Genomic DNA, 19,054 nt, shown 5'->3' with positions numbered 1-19,054 from the left:
CTATTGCTTTAATATTATTGAGACTACACAACACATTCATCCCTGACCTCTACATATCCAGCTGAACAGGATTACTATACTCTGTGTAGATTTACACATTCTTTCGTGGAACATTGAAATAACTGTGTTGTGTAGTTTTTTAACATATCTCCTGGATCATTACTAACTGTATGTTTAGTTTTACTTGTAGAGTTGTTGGTAAGACCAGACAAGGAGCTCGAACAATTTCATTTTATGGTTCCCAAAACAAAACAAGCCGAAAAACAATGAAAATAATGACATAAACCTTTAAAAACAACTGTAAGAGTGAACGGTAAGAGTGTGCATATTATCCAGCAGAGGGCACCATTATATCAAAAAATCGTTCAAATGTGACTTAAAGCTTTATTAAATGAAGCACATCTATTAAAGTATAGTTACTACTTTTGGTGGTGGCTGTAAATGCTGCACTTGAAGCACAGTCCTTACCAGTTAGAGCATTTTAAAGATGTCGAGGTGAAATATTGAGGACAATTTTTTCAAACTTGCTAAATGTGTCATTTATAGAAGAGAAATAACAGCTTTTGAAAAATTGAACGTTGATCTGAATTCTGAGAAAGCTGCAAAAAGTTAGCTGGAAAATGAACAGTGCAACAGATTTCACAGAATCTGGTGAAAAAAAACAAACTAAATTCATTGTGGTTGGAATCTGTTTTAATCAAGATTTTCATGGATTCGTGCACATTCTCCACTTCCTGGTATCAAACAACAAACATTTTACAGTGCTCAGGATGACTTCATTTACATGCAACAAGTTTGACTTTTTCCTTTAAAACAAAAACAAAATGCTTCAAATTCATATTTTGAATGATCACTTTCCCCCCTGTAAACCTCTCTGAAATAAAAAGCTTATATTTAGATATGATAAAAACAACTGAGTCACTGACTCAAAGCAAATAACTATAAAATATGATACAAAATAAGCAGCCCGAGCATCCTCAGGTCATGGTGTTGCTCACAGTCCCATCACAGAGGGAAGCACAGCAGCACCCGTGGATGGAAGGAGAGTGCATTCAGTCCACTCAGACGGACTATCTCATGTCCGAATCCGGGACTTTCCAGTTCAGCTGGAAGCCTTTGTCGTAGACTTCGTAGAGCACTTTCGTCACGTAATGATTCCCTCCTTCCTGATACAGCTCCAGGTACTTCCTGTAAAGCTTCAGGGCCGTGCATGAGTCCTCCGTGCTGTCGTGGGTTTCTCCCTGGATGTTGAGGCCTGTGGACATGAAAAAAAGGTCAGGAATGATTAAAATGAAAGTGTTCAGCTTCAGATTACAGTGTGGATATGAGGAATTGACACGTACGCTTTAGTGCATGAACTCAAAAAAGCCTCTAAATACTTTGTTGTTCAGATTTAATTCCAAGATGAGTTTGATGACAACTAAAACATCATGAACTATACTGACTTCGGTAACATGAGCGGATTATCCAGTTTACATATTTGGATCCTAATCCCTCTCGCTGTAATAATGTGATTTAATTCGATTACAGACTCATATTTGGATTATTTGGATTTGATTTTGGTTTTTTTGTTTCTACTAACTTACCAAGAAAATACCAAGCAAGGAATTTCAGAGAAATCATCCTCTTGTAGGGCAATCGGAAGAGGTCGACGGTGTCGATAACTTGATCTTTGGGAACCTTAAGAAACAGAAAATAAAAAACATTAAAATCAAAGCACATCTATAAAAAAAATCACATCTTTAAACGATATGAACTAATTTGAAATTTAAAACTGATGAAATAACGTACCACTAAATTAATGACACGAAAGTCATTCTGCAGGCCGTGGCCGACGAAGCGAACTCCTGCATTGATGAGGAAGCGTAGCTTCAGGTAGGTCGACTTCAGCGTGGTCACGTGCTTAGAGGATACTGTGGCATCCAGGTCTCCAGGTTCGATTCCAGAGTATTTTGTCAAATAGTCGACCACCTGGAAGAACAAATTGACAAGTTAGCGGGTGGATCCTTGAAACATTATATATTCATTCTTTTAGGTCATCGTGGTCTTTTCTCTCTGCAGCTTCTCACCTGCTCCTGAGTGGAGATGTAGTCATCGATGAAGGGGACCCCCTCGTTGGGCCCCTGACCCCTCACACAGGTGATCCTGGCCACAGACATCTGACTGGGCGTGATGGTCGATTTGGTGCCGTCGCTATGCAGCACTGCTTCCTCCTGCAAACGCACACATTCAGGGGTCAAATTTGTTTTAAATACTTGAGTCAGATTAGCTGAACTACTGAAAATATGTACTAGGAATATTTAAAATTGTTTTTGATCCTATATTATAATTAATGATGGTATCATAGCCAGACTTACCTCACTGAGCTTTACAAACTCAGCGTCCAGCCCCACCAGGTCACCAGCCTGCGGCATCTCACTGACTGTGAGTGGGATGAAAGTGGCGTCTGTCTTGCTCTGCTTCTCAGTCCGATATAAGTCAGATTTGACTTCAGACTGATTGTGCTGACACTCACTGCGGAGGTCGTATTTGGTGTGGTAGTTTCTCTTGGCGTAACACAGGATGGCTGGCACTTTCCAGCTCACATCAAACTGTGCAGCCTCAGTCTGAAAACAAAAGGAGAAACATTTTTAAATGACTGCACACATTAAAGTTAGCATGAATAAACAAGCAGGAATCTTATCTAGGATCCTTACCTGCTCAATCGGCTCAATGAGGAAGTCATTGAAGAGGTACCACTGCTGGCGAGAGACTCCCTGAAATAATAAAATCATTTTGAATGTTAAAAATGAAACTTTTTGTAGTCAGCAGATGTCAAACTTTTCTTATCTAAGCGTCGCTCACCTCTTTTCTTTGATGGTAGGTCTCACCCACTTTGATGTGTGCGACCAGATTACCACCCGTGCCAGCGTCCAGGATGTGCGGCACCGTGGCCACCAAGTCATACAGAGAAGCTCCCTCCGCCTGTTCAGCAGCACTTAACTAGTAACAGAAAGTGCAAATAATTGTAAGATAAACTTTTTCATTTCACAAAATTCATGTGTTACAGAAACAAAAACACTAAAACCAACCTATAGTTCAATATCTACAGATTAGTGTAATAATGTTTTAAAAATATTGCTCCTGGAAATATGGTTTTAATCTTGAAGTGAAATTTTAACTTGGTGATGAAAAGTTACTCAATTATTTCTTCAAGTGCAAAGATCAGCTGAAAATCTAAAGTCCTCACCTCCTCGCCCTCAGGCCAGCTGCTGATCTCCAGTCTCTGACTTTTGCTGAGGGACATCTTGAGAGTGGCGGGGATCCACACGTGACGCTGATCCTGATCTGTCTTCTGCATGGATTTGTTGAAGGTGTACTATAAAAACAGAAACATGGGCAATCATGTAAATAATGAACAGATAAATCATTACTTTCTTTTAACTGTATTTAAACACGGTGAATCAGTGGCTTACCTCGGCCTGAACCTTCCAAAATTCGGCCTCTTTGCTGCTGTTCACCTCACAGTTTATCACCAAAACATCTGGGAGACGTCGAATGTTGCGTGTCTGCACCTACAGTGTAACACAAAGAAATGATTACCCTGCACAACAGGTAACAATCAACCATAAATGAATTGTCATTATGAGTGAATGAAAGCTGTAACTCACTGTGGGCTGATACTTGTCACAGTTTCCACACCATGTGTGAGATCTCTGCTGCAGGCAGATGCTTTTCTTCAGGATCTCAGCAAAGTCGTGCTCCTTTATTCTTTCTCCTGAAGTGTCAAAGTACAATGAATATCAGTGTATACATCAAATCAAGCAGATATTTCCCTCTGCTCATTCAAAAACTAAATTAATTCAAACCATTATGTAATCATTAATAGTTCAAGTTTCAAAGACAGAGTAATTCACAGTCACAGATATCCATGCTCTCAGTGCTCTCAGACTCACCTTGAGAGTCAGGGTAATGCATGTTGAACAGCAACACGAGGGAGGAGTAGACTGTTTCTATGCCACAGAGACACGGGCTGCGGTTCTCAACTTCAGAACAAAACAGCTCTCTAATGACAGAGTCGCCAGAGGAGCCCAGAGAACTGCAACACAAACACAAATCACAGTTTCAGAAACCAGAATTTATAAACAAACATAATGATAAGACTGGGACAGTGTCCAGTAAGAATGCAGGTCAACAACGATGTGTTTTACCTGCTCCTGGTCGTCCTGTAGGCCCGTGGATCCTCCTGCTCCTGTGTCTCCTGGAAGAGCTGGTAGAGGATGAAGTGATTCCATCTCTGGATTAAGCGACCTAGCTCGACTGTTCCTGTCGTCTCCTCACAGTTTGAGAGGATCAGGCCCATCTCTTTGGCTTCAGGGACGTTTCGAAGTGCTCTGAGGAAGTTGCTGGCCTTAAGGAAGAAGACATTAGAGGTTACTTTGGGCAGTCACAACAAAATGAGATTTCAAAGTAAGAGCCTTGCAATCCCCAACAGATTGAAAACAAAGAAAGAAAGAAACTTACCTGACATGGATCTCCTTGTGACAAATCCAACATGTGGAAGAGGAAGCCGAGTTCACAAGCCAAACAAAACTCCTTGTGGCACAAATGATTCTGAACAAGGCAGCGAACTGGCTCCAGGAAGTATAACACCTAAGATGCAAACATAAAAGACCCATGGAACATTTGACAAATTGTCTCATATTAAAAATTAAATGTACACATTGTGAATCTTCAGCTTCTTACCTGGATCATGCAGTTACAGTAGGCGTTGGGAATCTGCGGCTCCAGGCCAGCAAACAACGTCCTGTTGTAATGTTTGAAGTCAAAATCTTCCCGTCCACGTTTAGAGTATTTAATTGTCACCTGAAGCACAACAAACACATCTTCGTCACATGTTTGGGAAATCAAAGCTTGTAGCAACACTCTAGAAATTGTTACATGTCATATTTAACTGTATCTCTATGAACACCAGGGTGAAACGTAGCAAGTCCAACCTTTCTGTACTTTTCGGGAACAGTGTGAAGGAGCGGCTCTTCATCACTCTCTGTTAGAGATTCAGGGATGTGGTTGTAATAACCAGGTGACTCTTCTTTATTTGCAGGGACCTGCAAACAACAAACAGGAAAAAAAAACTTAAAATACACCACGTGGAGATGGGTTTAACTTTTTTTGTAAATTTATTACAATATTGTAAAAATGACAGTTTAAAAGAGAAACAAGTTTTTTTTTACATACCTGGTTACAGGGGCAGGCAGAAGGATTTTCCACATAACTGTTGAAGCCAACAGTTTCAATAGTTTGTGGGATTTCTGGGTCCATCCCAGGAGCCCACCTGTTAAAAAGAAACATGTTTTAGATGGAAACCTTTAATGGGAACTACGTGAGACTCTAACCATTTATATCAACTGGGGAAGACTCGACATTATCTTACAAACTTTTATTGAATCTGAAAACAATATGTATGAACGCTCTAATGCAAACTCTTCAGTCTCGTTAGTGATTGTGTTACCTTGAGCTGGGTGTAGCCTGGGCAGTGGGGATGGGAGAGCAGGGCTGCAGGTTATGATTCCAGGCCAGCTGAGGCTGTGCATCCACAACGCAGGGCTCTCTGGAGTAGACGTTAAACATAACGTCCCGAGTATCGGACCAGAGACGCACACACCCCCCCGAATCTCCAAAGGCTAAGGCTTGTTTGCTGGATGAGACCTCAAAACTTGTGAGAAAGTGGCCGTTTGTGTTGACGTGGAAAATATCCGCCATGTTGGCGAGGCCAGTGGGCTCACAGAACTGACACTCACCTGGAAAAAGACACAGAATGCAGGCAGTTATAGCAAAGCCACAAATCACACAAAGATTTTGTATGTCACATTTATTGGCCAAACATAGTAAGACTATGCTACAGAAAACTGGACTAAAGAATCCTGAAGCCAGCTTCATACCTGTCTGTGAGATGATTGCGAGCCGTGACGTGTAGGTAGGAAGGAAGCGCACAAAGAATGGATCCACATGCACCCAAAGGGGGGTTGCAGCTCGCATCATGCGGAGGTCATACACCATCAGGAAACGTTCATTCAGCCCTCGGCTGGAGAACCCACTCACAGCCAAAAGGTTTCCATGAACATCAAAGTCTGACAGGCCGCCAGGAAATGCGTCAAACTTTTGTGTCCTAAATGTGCGCAAGTCTCGAAGGGTCACCTGTTATCAGCAGAGGGTCAGTGTTAGAGAGATATAAACCAAACCTCATCAAACTGATCCAATCAGGGGATACTTACTTTGCCAGAAGGATGCCCAAAGACGAAGAAACGATTGGTCTGACGCATTATTGTCACTCCAGGTGCCTCCACTGTGAACTGAAAGGACAATCAAGACAGCAGACAGTCAGACACTCGCTGTGAAGTCAGTTGTATGATGTGCCAGTGGTGTAAGCATAGATAGTTGTGGATTTTGATAAACATAAGCCTGGTGTCTTACTTTTTGAGTTTCTTGAAGTGTGTTCATGTCAATTTCAACCACATAGTTTTGTAATCCCCCCATGAGCAGCATGTTATCAGTCATGAGGAGACTGTGCATATCAGCTCCTTCTTCCATCCTGCAAAGCACCAAAAATGGCCATTAATTCAATAACATAAGGAATAATTTCACAGCTTCAGCTCATCAACAGTCAATGTAACACTTACCGATAATCAAACATGACGAGGCCTCCACGAGTGTAACATCTGAGGTTGCACTCAGAAAGGAACAGCACGCCTGTTTCCAAACTCTGTATGTGTCTGATGGCATCAGTTGCGTGCACTTGGAAAGAAGAGTAGTGTGCCATCGTAGGTCCAAGGAAGGATTTTACATGACCCTAAGAGAAGGGCACAAATATTATTACAGAGTGCAACGTTTAAGGTGAATGTAGAAGAAACAAACTCTGCTGAAGCATCATTTTGGCTCTTACCGTGTAGTTTCCCATCCAGAGCATTTCCCGCTGCAGGTCAAAATATGTTGCAGTGACGGGGATGCCAGCTTCTGAAACTTTACTGTGCAGCTCAGAAAAAATCCCCTTCCTTACGTGCACAGGCTCAGGAACGGTCACAGCCAGCTCCTGTGTGTACACTCCCACGTCTTGGTGGAGGTTTGGATTCAGATATGAGTTCATGGAGGGCTCCAGTCCCCCAGGAGTCCACTGAGGAGACCAGTGAGGAGTCCAGTGAAGAGAGTTCATAGTCCTGTGATGGTTGGCCCAGTATTCACCTAATCTTGTGCTGAGAGCTTCAAAAATCTTCTTCAGCTAAATCAGCCTGCAGAGGAACTGGAACTTCTGTAAATAGTAGTACTTGCAGGTTTAATCCCAATCTCTTGAAATGCAGAAAACTGGAGTCCAGATCTAAAGTCTGATGGATAGAGCCACGTATTTAACCTCCACTGGGATTCAAGGCGGTCCTAAGAGTCGTTGACTGTTCCTGCATTAAACGTTAGGCTCACAGGTTTCAGGGTCTGAATCAAGGTGAGTGCGGCTGAGTTTACATGAATACAGGTGTGAATTCTTTAGGAGACGTGGGCATCATATCATCATTAAGCCCACATTAAGGTGTCAGAGGGGGGTCGACCCAGTTTTTGCCTGGGCGTATTGTTTCTGAATTGCACCAAGATAATGAGTTTGATCAGACTGGGAGGACCTCGTTTAGCACGCTTAATCCACACCTTGATTAACAGCCGTCGTCAACAGGTCGTCAAAAGCACCAAATTCCTTGGTGTCCGAGATGCACCAGATGTTGAGTTTGATTCTTCTGAGCTTCTCCAACAAATTTGCTGCATGTTGGACAACAGTTATGTTACACATATTGTAACAAACTAACCATGATTTAATCAATTAAATGGTCCTTTAGCGTGACTGTTGTTAAAATTCACTGGATTAATGTCAGAGTTCAGTCTTGATCCTGTGTATCCAGGTAGTTGTTGTTCTGAAGTGGTGATCAAAAAGTTGTGGAAATGGATCCATATAGATATTAAAATAAAAATTGACTGGATTAATCTCAGAGTTCAACATTGATTAAATGAAATTAAAGTTTTAAACTTTACAGGCTTTATTTTCTCATCCACTTAATGAAAAATACAACTTTTGGTTTAGTCCTAGCTGAAACCATATAATCCAAATTTGATGCTCTCATTGGTTGAGTCAGTTTAATTGAAGCTAATAGTTGACTGTTGATTAAAGATAGTTTCAGCTATTGTCTGTTATCTGTTTCAGTGGTATTGATTAACCTTGGAATGGTGATTGTTTGGTTTTAATTAACAAAGGACCATCAGCACTTATCCAAACTGCATTTGTGTGAATAAAATAAATGACAACCAACATTCAAAAACACAAAAATGAGCACTTTTATTGATTTCATCATGTTCCTGTTTCCATCAGTTTATTCAACAAACTAGTTATAACAAGTTTATGATCTTACAATAAAGACACTTAAGTCATTTTCCTCAGCCTGTGCTTTTCTGGGTCAACTTCCTGTTTCATGTTTGACCCACTCACCTGTGTCACAGCAATAGAACATGAAAATTTAAGCTTTTTAACTTTTTTAGTAAAGAATTTAACTCATCGGGCGAGGAAATAAACCCTGTGTAGCCTTAATTCAGCTTTTAACATGTTTAGTGTTACTAACAAAGAAAAGATCCACAGACATGATTTGGGCCGAAACAAAAGAAAAGTCTTTTATGGGGCAGGCTCGTTGGAGACCAGGCGGGGCTCATTTAACCCTTCTGATTCACACCTTGATACCAGCTTGAAACCTGTGACCCTAAAAAACAAAGACAAGCTCAACGACTCTCAGGACCACACCAACCATAAAATTAAACAACAGTTTGTCCCATTTTTGGAAAACATCTTTTGCTTCTGGAGTAAAATAAAACAAATACTATAAAGATTAGTTTCATGTGGTTTGAGCGACTTCCTGTATCTGTCCTTGTGACAGCAGAGTTAGAGAAAGTGTGCAGCAGATTAGTTTGAGTTTCAAACACAATTTGTCTAAATGTTGAAAAAGCCTGAATATTTAAATACTGTTTAAGTCTTCTTTGATCTTTTATTTCACAGTCTGACTTACACTGCAGCTGCCATCTTGTTGCCCTCCAGGAAAAATATAATACATAAATTTGTATTACATGAACATTGCCAAGTCATTTACTGGCTAATAACTTATATTTATCAATTACATTTAGTACATTTAGGACCTCTGAAGGGTAACATCCTCTAGTGTCTCAAAAATGTTTTTACTTGCTGGTTTGACACAACCTGAGCTGTGATCTGATGAATGTTAACATTCAGTTCAACCTTTGTCCCATTTATCTACATTATATTTCATCCATATGCACAATGAAACAAATTGTTTATACATTTCTCATTTTACTCAGCTTTTCAATCAGGTCCCAATCAGATATTCTTTCATTGATGTTTTGAATATGAGAGCGGTATCGAAATAATAATGATCGAAAGGTTGCGCTCCCTCTCTGTCTCTCTGTTTCTGCTCTTCAGGAATAATTCTGATCAGTTATGGAACAGCAAAACTGAGCTGAACTTGTCTGTCTTGCATTCACTGTAATGTACGGTTATGTTGGTTGTTGCTGTAGTTTCCCTGCTTTGTTGTTCTCTTCTTGCATGTTTTTCCCCTGGCAGGTGATCCAGTTAATTTTAGTGTCTTTTCTCTCTGTTCCATCTATTTTCTTTCCATCTCCTTTGTGGAGCCTCTTCCCAACTTCTCTCGTCTTTCTCTTCCTTGTCCACCGATCTAAAACATGTTTCTTTTCAACAGGTGGGCTTCTGGGATGGACCCAGAAATCCCACAAACTATTGAAACTGTTGGCTTCAACAGTTTTGTGGAGAATCCTTCCGCCTGCCCCTGTAACCAGGTATGTAAAAAAACTTGTTGCTCTTTTAAACTGTAATTTTTACAATATTGTAATAAATTTACAAAAAAAGTTAAACCCATCTCCACGTGGTGTATTTTAAGTTTTTTTTTCCTGTTTGTTGTTTGCAGGTCCCTGCAAATAAAGAAGAGTCACCTGGTTATTACAACCACATCCCTGAATCTCTAACAGAGAGTGATGAAGAGCCGCTCCTTCACACTGTTCCCGAAAAGTACAGAAAGGTTGGACTTGCTACGTTTCACCCTGGTGTTCATAGAGATACAGTTAAATATGATATGTAACAATTTCTAGAGTGTTGCTACAAGCTTTGATTTCCCAAACATGTGACGAAGATGTGTTTGTTGTGCTTCAGGTGACAATTAAATACTCTAAACGTGGACGGGAAGATTTTGACTTCAAACATTACAACAGGACGTTGTTTGCTGGCCTGGAGCCGCAGATTCCCAACGCCTACTGTAACTGCATGATCCAGGTAAGAAGCTGAAGATTCACAATGTGTACATTTAATTTTTAATATGAGACAATTTGTCAAATGTTCCATGGGTCTTTTATGTTTGCATCTTAGGTGTTATACTTCCTGGAGCCAGTTCGCTGCCTTGTTCAGAATCATTTGTGCCACAAGGAGTTTTGTTTGGCTTGTGAACTCGGCTTCCTCTTCCACATGTTGGATTTGTCACAAGGAGATCCATGTCAGGTAAGTTTCTTTCTTTCTTTGTTTTCAATCTGTTGGGGATTGCAAGGCTCTTACTTTGAAATCTCATTTTGTTGTGACTGCCCAAAGTAACCTCTAATGTCTTCTTCCTTAATGTGACCCTGACCAAATGCTACAGCAGCTGGACCCACAACAACAACCTGAAAATGTCAACAGTGCTGCAGGAAAACGATCTCATGCAGCGGAGACGGAGAGCGTTAAATCCAAGGCCCGTTTCACTACACGGGGGAGATTTCCAGACAGCTTCAGCTGACAGAGCTGTGACGAGACGCCCATTAAGCCCGGAGGAAAAGTGAGGCCGAGCAAGACAATGCTGACCTTAACAACTCTGCATTAAAACTGTGCAGGACAGTGACGGACCAACACGGATGATCGGGCAGCAAAAAGGGCGTGCCAGAGACAGGAGGAGTAACTGAGGTCAGGAGGCACCTCGGAATGAACAAAAGCACCAGGAGAAAATAAGCTGAAGGCACAGGTGTCGGGGCTTGGCCAGGAGCTGACCTCTGAGAAGAGCCGAACAGCAGAGCTGTAGAAGGCCGTGGAGCAAAGCAAGGGAAACATCAATGGACTTCAATCTGACTTGTACGGAAAAGACTCTGAGGTTTCTGCCCTCAGTAAGAGCTCAAGGCATCAGAGCAGGAACTGAGCATGGCTCAGAAGGAGCTGGCTGATAATCGAACCCATCAGGCTTGGAGTCCCAGACACAGGACTTGAAATCAGGCCGGAGCTTGCTGGAGCAGGAGGTCGCAAAAACCTGACGAAAAAGCTCCAACAGCAGGAGCAAGCCCTGAAGGAGCTACAGAAGCAAAAGGGTCAAGTTAAGGAGGAGCGGAACAAGGAGAAGATGCAGGACACTGGAGAAAAGCACTGCCTCAATTGGGGCCAGAACCAGTATGGACAGAACTTTGAGCAGCAGCACAAACGGATGCAAACGGACTGAAAAGGAGGAGGGCAGGACCCCAGGGCACGCTTCAGGCCGTGGTTTACCCAGAACACCAGAACAGGAAAGTGATGAACACAAACACCCACACAAACACACACATCCACATGCACTGACTCAGAATGAAGTGAAACACACATATGCACTCGTTGATTGAGTGAGAAATGACACACACACACGTGCACAAATCGAAATGCTGATTCAATTCACTGAGAAATGACACACACATTCACAAGCTTGTGCAATGAAGAGTGATACACACACACACGCTGATGCAATGAACTGGACTTTGGTTTTGCACAACACTGGTCACTATATTCTTCATTTCCGGTTAATACTTGTACAGCTGCTGTTATTGTGTATATATTTATTTATATTTAGATTTCTTCATACATTCTTATATAGTTCTATATTGTGTATTGTGTATTTTGTTGTACAGTTATTTTATTTTCAACTTTAATTTATATATTTATCTTTATCTTATTCTTCCCAGTTAAATTTACCCTTCATTCTAATTTGTGTTGTACAGTTATTTCATTTTTAACCTTAATTTATATTTTATTCCTTCCTAGTTAAATTTACCCTTTTTAATTTTTCATATTTATTTCCTATCTTATTCATAGCCTTTTCCTTTTTTGTTCTCTTTAGGTCACGAGCAGTTGTCCAAGCATTTCACTACATATCGTACTGTGTATGACTGTGTACGTGACAAATAAAATTTGAATTTGAATTTGAATTTGAAGAATGCTTTCCTAACAAAAGCTGCACACAAACATCCAAATACGGAGTCGGTTACAACAACAAGAACCCATTGATTGTTTATTGGTTAAATGCATTTCATGCCACCCAGAGGGCATTTGTGTAGATTTAGGGGACAAGGTCTAAAGCAGTTGGGTTGTGAAAACAATGTCTGTGCGTGATGTCTGTTTATGGCTTAAGGCCTCCACTGAATTGTTTACTGTGCTTCACACAGCCTGATAAGGAGCAGTGGTACAGAGTGAAAATGATGAATTAACGGGGTGAGTTTTATTTTGGAGAGAATATGAAAAGGTTGTGTTGATTTGACTCAGTTGTTTACGTTTCTGCCAAAGCAAAGCATTTGTGTGCAACCAGTGTCCACTATTGAATTAAGTCAATCCAACATGTTTTTGTCAGTGCAAAAAGGAGTTACGGTACCTGTATGCTTACACAATATTGTCCCGGGAGGGAGAAAAACTTTCTGGTGAAGTTTTGGTTGATCTTTGGGTTTTGTTTGACACTAGGTTGATTCTATCAGTGAGGTTTGGATTGTTCTTTTTCTCTAAGAGAGAGAAGGATGGTTTTATGCGTCAGCCACATCCTCTACATGGATGACATCGAGTGAACGAGACATCGATTCACACAACCAGGATCTACAGCAATGTTGTTCAGATTGGAGAAGTGTAGTCGGATGATGACAAAGACAGGGAAGGCAGTCAGATCTGAGAGGATCGAACTACCAGAAGGCAACATTGTAGACATCTAGAACAGTTACAAATACCCGGGAATCTTACAGGCAAATAGGAACCACGAAGAGGCTGCTAGGAAAGCTGCAACCACCAACTACCTGCAGAGGGTCAGACAAGTCCTGAGGAGCAGCAGCATCAGGAAGAAGGAACACGAGAAGCTGGAGGAGTACCAAGGGCTCAGAGAAGAGCTTGAGAAGATGTGGAGGGTGAAGGTAACAGTGGTCCCAGTGGTAATCAGAGCAGTTGGTGTAGTGAAAATTAAGCTAGGCAAGTGGCTCCAGCAGATATTAGGAACAACATGTTGCTTAGGCTGCTGCCCCCGCGACCCGGCCTCGGATAAAGCAGATGAAGATGGATGGATGGAACATGAGAGATATCTGTCCAGAAGAGCGCAGTCCTAACAGTCTGCCCGCAGGTCTATATAGCATTATAGCTATCGCCACCCAGTGAATTTGTGGGGTGTTGCACTCCCTACAACCATGAATTAGACAAGCAGGAGAACATGGATGGCATTTTATTTTGTTTACAGGACATTTTTTACAGGACATTTTAAACATGTGTTCCACTTCAGTTATCATTACTATAGTATTAAATTCCTGCTTATTACCAGAGATGGGCAGTAACGCGTTACCTGATTACTTTTTTCAAGTAACGAGTAAAGTAAGGGATTACTATTGCAAAAACGGTAATTCGATTACCGTCACTTTCCCATAGGAACGCTGCGTTACTGCGTTACTAAAACCGTGATTTTTTTGCGAGAATGTCTCACGACAGTGACGTAAGGGAGTGCGCTGTTAGTGACAACAGCTGTGTGCAGATCAACAATGGATCACATATCGATTGTGGGAGATAGTATGAGCATGCAGCGTTTAAAGCGTGGAAGTACTGACCTTACTTTGAGTTTGATTCCATAAAAAATGACAAAAACATTAGCGTCTATCGTGCGTGGGAAGAAAACTTCTTTTTACAGCGAAAAAAACCCCTAAACTTCCAAGCAAGCACCGAGTGCGCAACGACGTAATGGGAAATTCACAGAGAAACTGACCGCGGCACACCTGCACCAGGGGTAAACCTCCGCCTACCTCAGTCCTGCTTTACAGGTGAAAATAGAGCAACAGGACCGCTGAGTCTTTGACTTTATTTATGTTCTGCTGTGTTTTGCATCTATTTGAAAGACTGAGTGTAAACACAAAAAATATTTTATGTGCTGGAATGTGTAGAAAATAGGTTTCAATGTTAAACTAATTTATTCAACTCAGAGAATGTTGCATATAATTACATTTTTGCTTGATGCATAAAGTTAAAAGATTAAAACTGATAAAACAAGTTTAAAAAAAGAGACTTTTCCATTTGATTACATTTTGTATGATGGATTATGCAGAAAAAGTAGAATTGGGCTGAAAGATCTATCGCTTTATCACCTCTTCAGGTTGTAAATCGTGTTTTTAAAAAGTAACTAAGTAACTAAGTAATTAATTACTTTTGAAAATAAGTAATCAGTAAAGTAACGGGATTACTTTTTGGGGAAGTAATCAGTAATTAGTTACTGATTACTTTTTTCAAGTAACTTGACCAACACTGCTTATTACACAGAAACGGCCAGAGGTGTTTCTTAGTAGTCATCACTTTAATTCTTGTTTCTGCCTTGATACCCCTACTATTACCACTTATATCCAAGCTGTGTTTCCACATTATTACCCACAGTTTTTGGGCCTTGTCATCAGATTATGTATATTTCAGTATAACTAACTGTGACCACTGTTGCTACCACAATATTACTTGGATATTAAGTGGTTATTACTTTGGTCATTGAGTGGTAATAACTTTTTGTTACACATTATTGCAGCCTTGTTTCTACGTTTTTAACCTACTATTACCACTTTATTACCAAGCTGTATAAGAAAGTGCTGCCGAATTAGGGTAGACTGTGGGACTCCTGTGTCAGCTGATGGGTACTGATAGGGCCAGCAGAATACAGCTTTGACAATCATCTTTGCAAAAACACATATTCCATATTCCAGTCTACATGGTGACATGGTGATGTCACGAAAACTGTCAGATAGTGAGGTAAAAGCAGTTTTCCGCACACAGAGTGCACATTTGGGATAGGATGTTGTTGACCTCAACTGAGGACAAAAAAAAAATACTTAAAGGAATTTGCCCAGATCCAAGATCTTTTGCAGCAGAGTAAAAAAGAGCCATCAAGCTGAACAAATAATCCTACTGAATTAGACTAGACTGTGGGACTCCTGTGGCAGTTGATGGGTACTGATAGGCCAAGCAGAATGCAGCTTTAGACAGTCATCTTTGCAAAAACGAATGTTCCATATTCCAGTCTGCATATTCCGGGGTGATGCCATGAAAACTGTCAGATATTTAGCGAGGTAAACGCAATTTTCTACCTTCACTTTGTACTGTAGGAATTAGGTGTTGTTGACCTTAACTAAGGACATAGTTGGAGAGTGGAAAAAATATTTAAAGGAATTTGAACATGTTTTCTGTTCAGGAAGCAGAGCAGAAGACTTGGGGGTTAGCTCGCCAATCTCTGTGGATAAGGTCACTGAGGTAAGTCAAAACTCTGGAAAGGATAAGATTTACCCCAAGTTCCTTAAAGCTCTGGATGTTGTGGGGCTGTTCAACTGGATATCTCTCTGCAATACTAGGACAGAGCCTCTTGGTGACAAGGGTCATATTCAAGAAGGGAGACTGAAGGGTGTGGTCGAGCTTTGGGGTACTGCCCTCCTCAGGCTACCTTAGAGGTAGTGGAAAAATTCAGGATGAATATTGTGGTTTTTGCTCTGATTATGTAACATTGGATATACTGCCAATTTTGTTCATGACTTTAATGAAGAAAATTTCTGTAATAAACGGATTCACATTTGTCTGTCTTGGGCTCATGTACCTGCATGGTGTTGATGGTGTGGTCCTGTTGACTTCATTGAGTATTGACCTGCAGTCAGCACTGGAGCAGTTTGCAGCTGACTGTGAAGCAGGAGGGATGAGAGATGACAAAGGCTATGGTTATCAGCCAGAAAAGGGTAGAATGCCACTGGGGAAATGAGGGATGAGTTTCTGTCTCAAGTGGAGGAGCAAGTATGTCAGGTTCATATTCAAATTCCTGTTGTTATGGCCATGGTTATGATCAAAAGAATAAGATCACAGATACAAGCCTTAGATGTGAGTTATTTGGGAGCTTCACAGTGAAGACCTGCTGTTTCTCCCGTAGGAAGGAGTCAGTTGAGGTGGTTTGGGTTTCTGAGTATAATGCATACATTCGGAACTCCATGATGTCCCACCACAGGAACATGTGGTGGTGGATGGGGAGATTAAGATTGGGTCATCTCTTCTTAGACTGTGGCTTGGATCCAGATAAGCAGAGAAAATGGGTGGATGGCTTATTAATTTACAGAATCTGATTTCTTACCAAACACCATCAAATAATAATTCTGGTCAGTTTGAACAGAAGTACTTATCATCTAATGTCAATCTGCTGCCTGGGTCCAGTGTGTTAAATATGTGCGGAGAATGCATGTGTACATTACAGTACAATGTGTTTATGTGTTTGTAAAATATGTAAGGCTGTTTTTACAATTATATTATATGATGTTAGAATAAAAAATGGTATCAATATGAATCTGTTATAAATCAGAGAGAACAATAGATTTTTACATTAAACGAGAATACAAACAATAAGCAACACTTAAAGCTGAGATAAGTGGAAGCACCTCTTTTGGATCATAGTCATAAAAATTTACCAAAAAACACTATCTCCAGGAAGACTAACACAGAGCCCAGAATAGTACATGCAATGTCTAATGAGCTTCTGCAATACAGAAGTCTTAGTTGTACCTTCTGTTCAGAAAGAACATGCATCAGGACATGTTTTATAATTAATTCAAGTCAGTGCATTTCTTTAAACTACAACATATTAAAAAAGAAAAAAAGGAGTCTGGCCTGTCCTGATCCAACACTAGAAATCCAAACCTTCATTGTTAAAGCAGGTTGTTAAGAGTTTGTTTCTTTATTTTTATGTGTTCCAGTGAGCAGATTACAAAGAATAACTAACCCTTAAAGAAGCATATGTATTCCTTCCTGATTTTTTACAATAGCACTGAATTTCAAAACATAAGCGGGGAATAAATGTCTTGGAATTGTGCTTTTGAATGCTACCATCAAAACATGTTATAGCCTTACAATAACTGACAACATTCTGAACATGTACAAACAGGACCAAGTTCAAAGGGACTCATGTAGATAACACCATAGTGAGTGGATGAACATGTGATTTATGGCAGTACATTAGAAGGAAGGGTTTAACATGCCAAATGTCCCCATTTTTAAAAAAAAATCACTCAAATGTCACATGACTCAAACGGAAAATTCACTTTTCTTTTCTGTACGTACAACGATTGCATAACATTTATTTTAAAAAAAACAACAACCTCACATTTTTTAAAAATTCACATAAAAAAAAACCCAAAATATTTCTAATGCTGTATTGGTCCTGTGAGGCTTCTGAGCTATGTTACCTTTCAAACCCCAACCCACACTGATTTCTGAGTTTGGATGATGGTACGCTTCAGCTTCATTTCAAATCATGAAGGGAATATGTACAAGGACAGAAAAGACAAAACAGAGATCATAGATGGAACACATCTTTTATGGTAATAATGTGGAGCACAGGACCTCTATGTCCTACAGAAACCCAGAGTGTATAAACACCAATATCTAAACGGGACATGATACCTAATTTCTTGCAAAGACTTCCATAAGAGCCACAGCATAGCTATTTTGTTCTGAGGCTTGGTGCTTATAGCTTTAATGGCCAATCTGAACGATTTTCCTCTCAGAAGCAAAGACAGAAATGCACTTATGGTGCCAGAATCCTAAACAGAATCCTAAACATTGCACAACTATACCATTATATTTTCCCAAACCATGGGTAGTCTGATTTACCACTCAAAACCTAATCATATTTTAAATCATGTCAGTCAGTGGTTGTAGACTTTTTCAGTAATGATTTACGAAATTGGAAATTACGGCTTTTCAAAGTAAGCCTCATATTCATTTATTGTGGCCTCTTAGATCACCCATCTGTTGACAGATTTAATCCACAGATAAACTATTCTAAGTTCTCCAAGACACTCTGATAGTATTCATCTATGATGCATCATTAAAACTTCACATGCCCATGCCTAGCAGCGTGGATCAGTTTAGAAGTGCAATGCATGTGAAGAGGAATGCAAGAGAATGGAGTTTCTCCTTAAACAACTGAATACTGCTCTCAAATCCAAAAATGAATCTTAGCTGACTGCTTTTAATTTGAAACTCAACTTTATGGAAGCACATCGAAGTCCATCCATCCATGTGTCCAAAAAAAAAAAAAAATCAGGATCATAAGTTCGGTTCTGAAATGCCATTCAAATGTTAACTGTTTTTTTTTTTAAACAAAAGAAAAAAAATGAAATAACCATTGGGCTATAACCATGCCCTGGAGTGAGGCCTGGGGAGGGTGATGTCTTGTTCACAGGCCAAAGCCCCTGGTGCCAGTCGAACCAGTCTATATGTATCTTGTCGACTTGGAGAAGACATTGTTTAACAAAAAAAAAGAAAGACAACAAGAAACAAACAAACAAAAAACGACTATTATAGAAAGTCCCTATTTGGTCACTGTTCAAACCACAGTGAGGACTTGGTTACAATGCTGGCAGTAAGTCTATTTCAAATTTTTATGCACAGGCTTCCATTGTGGTGGCTTCAGGATATTGTCTGTGCTTTTTTGCAGTTGATGTGGTTCTGTTGGCTTTATCATGTGGTGGCCTATAGTTCACACTGGAGCAGTTTAGACACCAAAAGGTACTAGCTTAAGTGGTTTGGGCATCTGACTAGGATACCTCCTGAGCAAGCCTTTTGGGTATGTTCTACTGGGAGGAGGCACTGAGATAAACCCAAGACACACTACAGACATTAGGTCTCTCAGCTGGGCTGTAAATGCCTTGGTTTTCCCCCAGAGGAGGTGGCTGGGGAGAG

The 19,054-nt window shown here is 40.5% G+C and overlaps 1 protein-coding gene across 1 annotated transcript; it reads right to left on the bottom strand.

Moving 5' to 3' along the window:
• Positions 1 to 687: 687 nt before the first annotated feature.
• On the bottom strand, positions 688 to 14,491 carry LOC146684507 (PAN2-PAN3 deadenylation complex catalytic subunit PAN2-like). Its single transcript, XM_085443735.1, has 22 exons — positions 6,923 to 14,491; positions 6,660 to 6,829; positions 6,454 to 6,571; positions 6,255 to 6,332; positions 5,922 to 6,177; positions 5,492 to 5,780; positions 5,218 to 5,314; positions 4,977 to 5,087; positions 4,726 to 4,845; positions 4,504 to 4,632; positions 4,191 to 4,390; positions 3,936 to 4,078; positions 3,651 to 3,757; positions 3,456 to 3,554; positions 3,230 to 3,358; positions 2,845 to 2,982; positions 2,697 to 2,756; positions 2,358 to 2,606; positions 2,070 to 2,213; positions 1,792 to 1,971; positions 1,587 to 1,680; positions 688 to 1,255 (listed from the first exon to the last, which is right to left on the bottom strand). Exons 1-22 carry the CDS (start codon positions 7,187 to 7,189, stop codon positions 1,071 to 1,073), a joined length of 3,363 nt encoding a protein of 1,120 aa, XP_085299861.1. The 5' UTR covers positions 7,190 to 14,491; the 3' UTR covers positions 688 to 1,070.
• Positions 14,492 to 19,054: the final 4,563 nt, after the last annotated feature.

The sequence above is a fragment of the Copadichromis virginalis genome, linkage group LG20 (assembly GCF_057382275.1).
Source record: "Copadichromis virginalis isolate Kocher_CV1m ecotype Utaka linkage group LG20, C_Virginalis_male_GT1.1, whole genome shotgun sequence".
Taxonomy (NCBI): domain Eukaryota; kingdom Metazoa; phylum Chordata; class Actinopteri; order Cichliformes; family Cichlidae; genus Copadichromis; species Copadichromis virginalis.
Note: the sequence above shows the minus strand (reverse complement) of the source record. Positions and strands in the feature narration are given on the sequence as shown.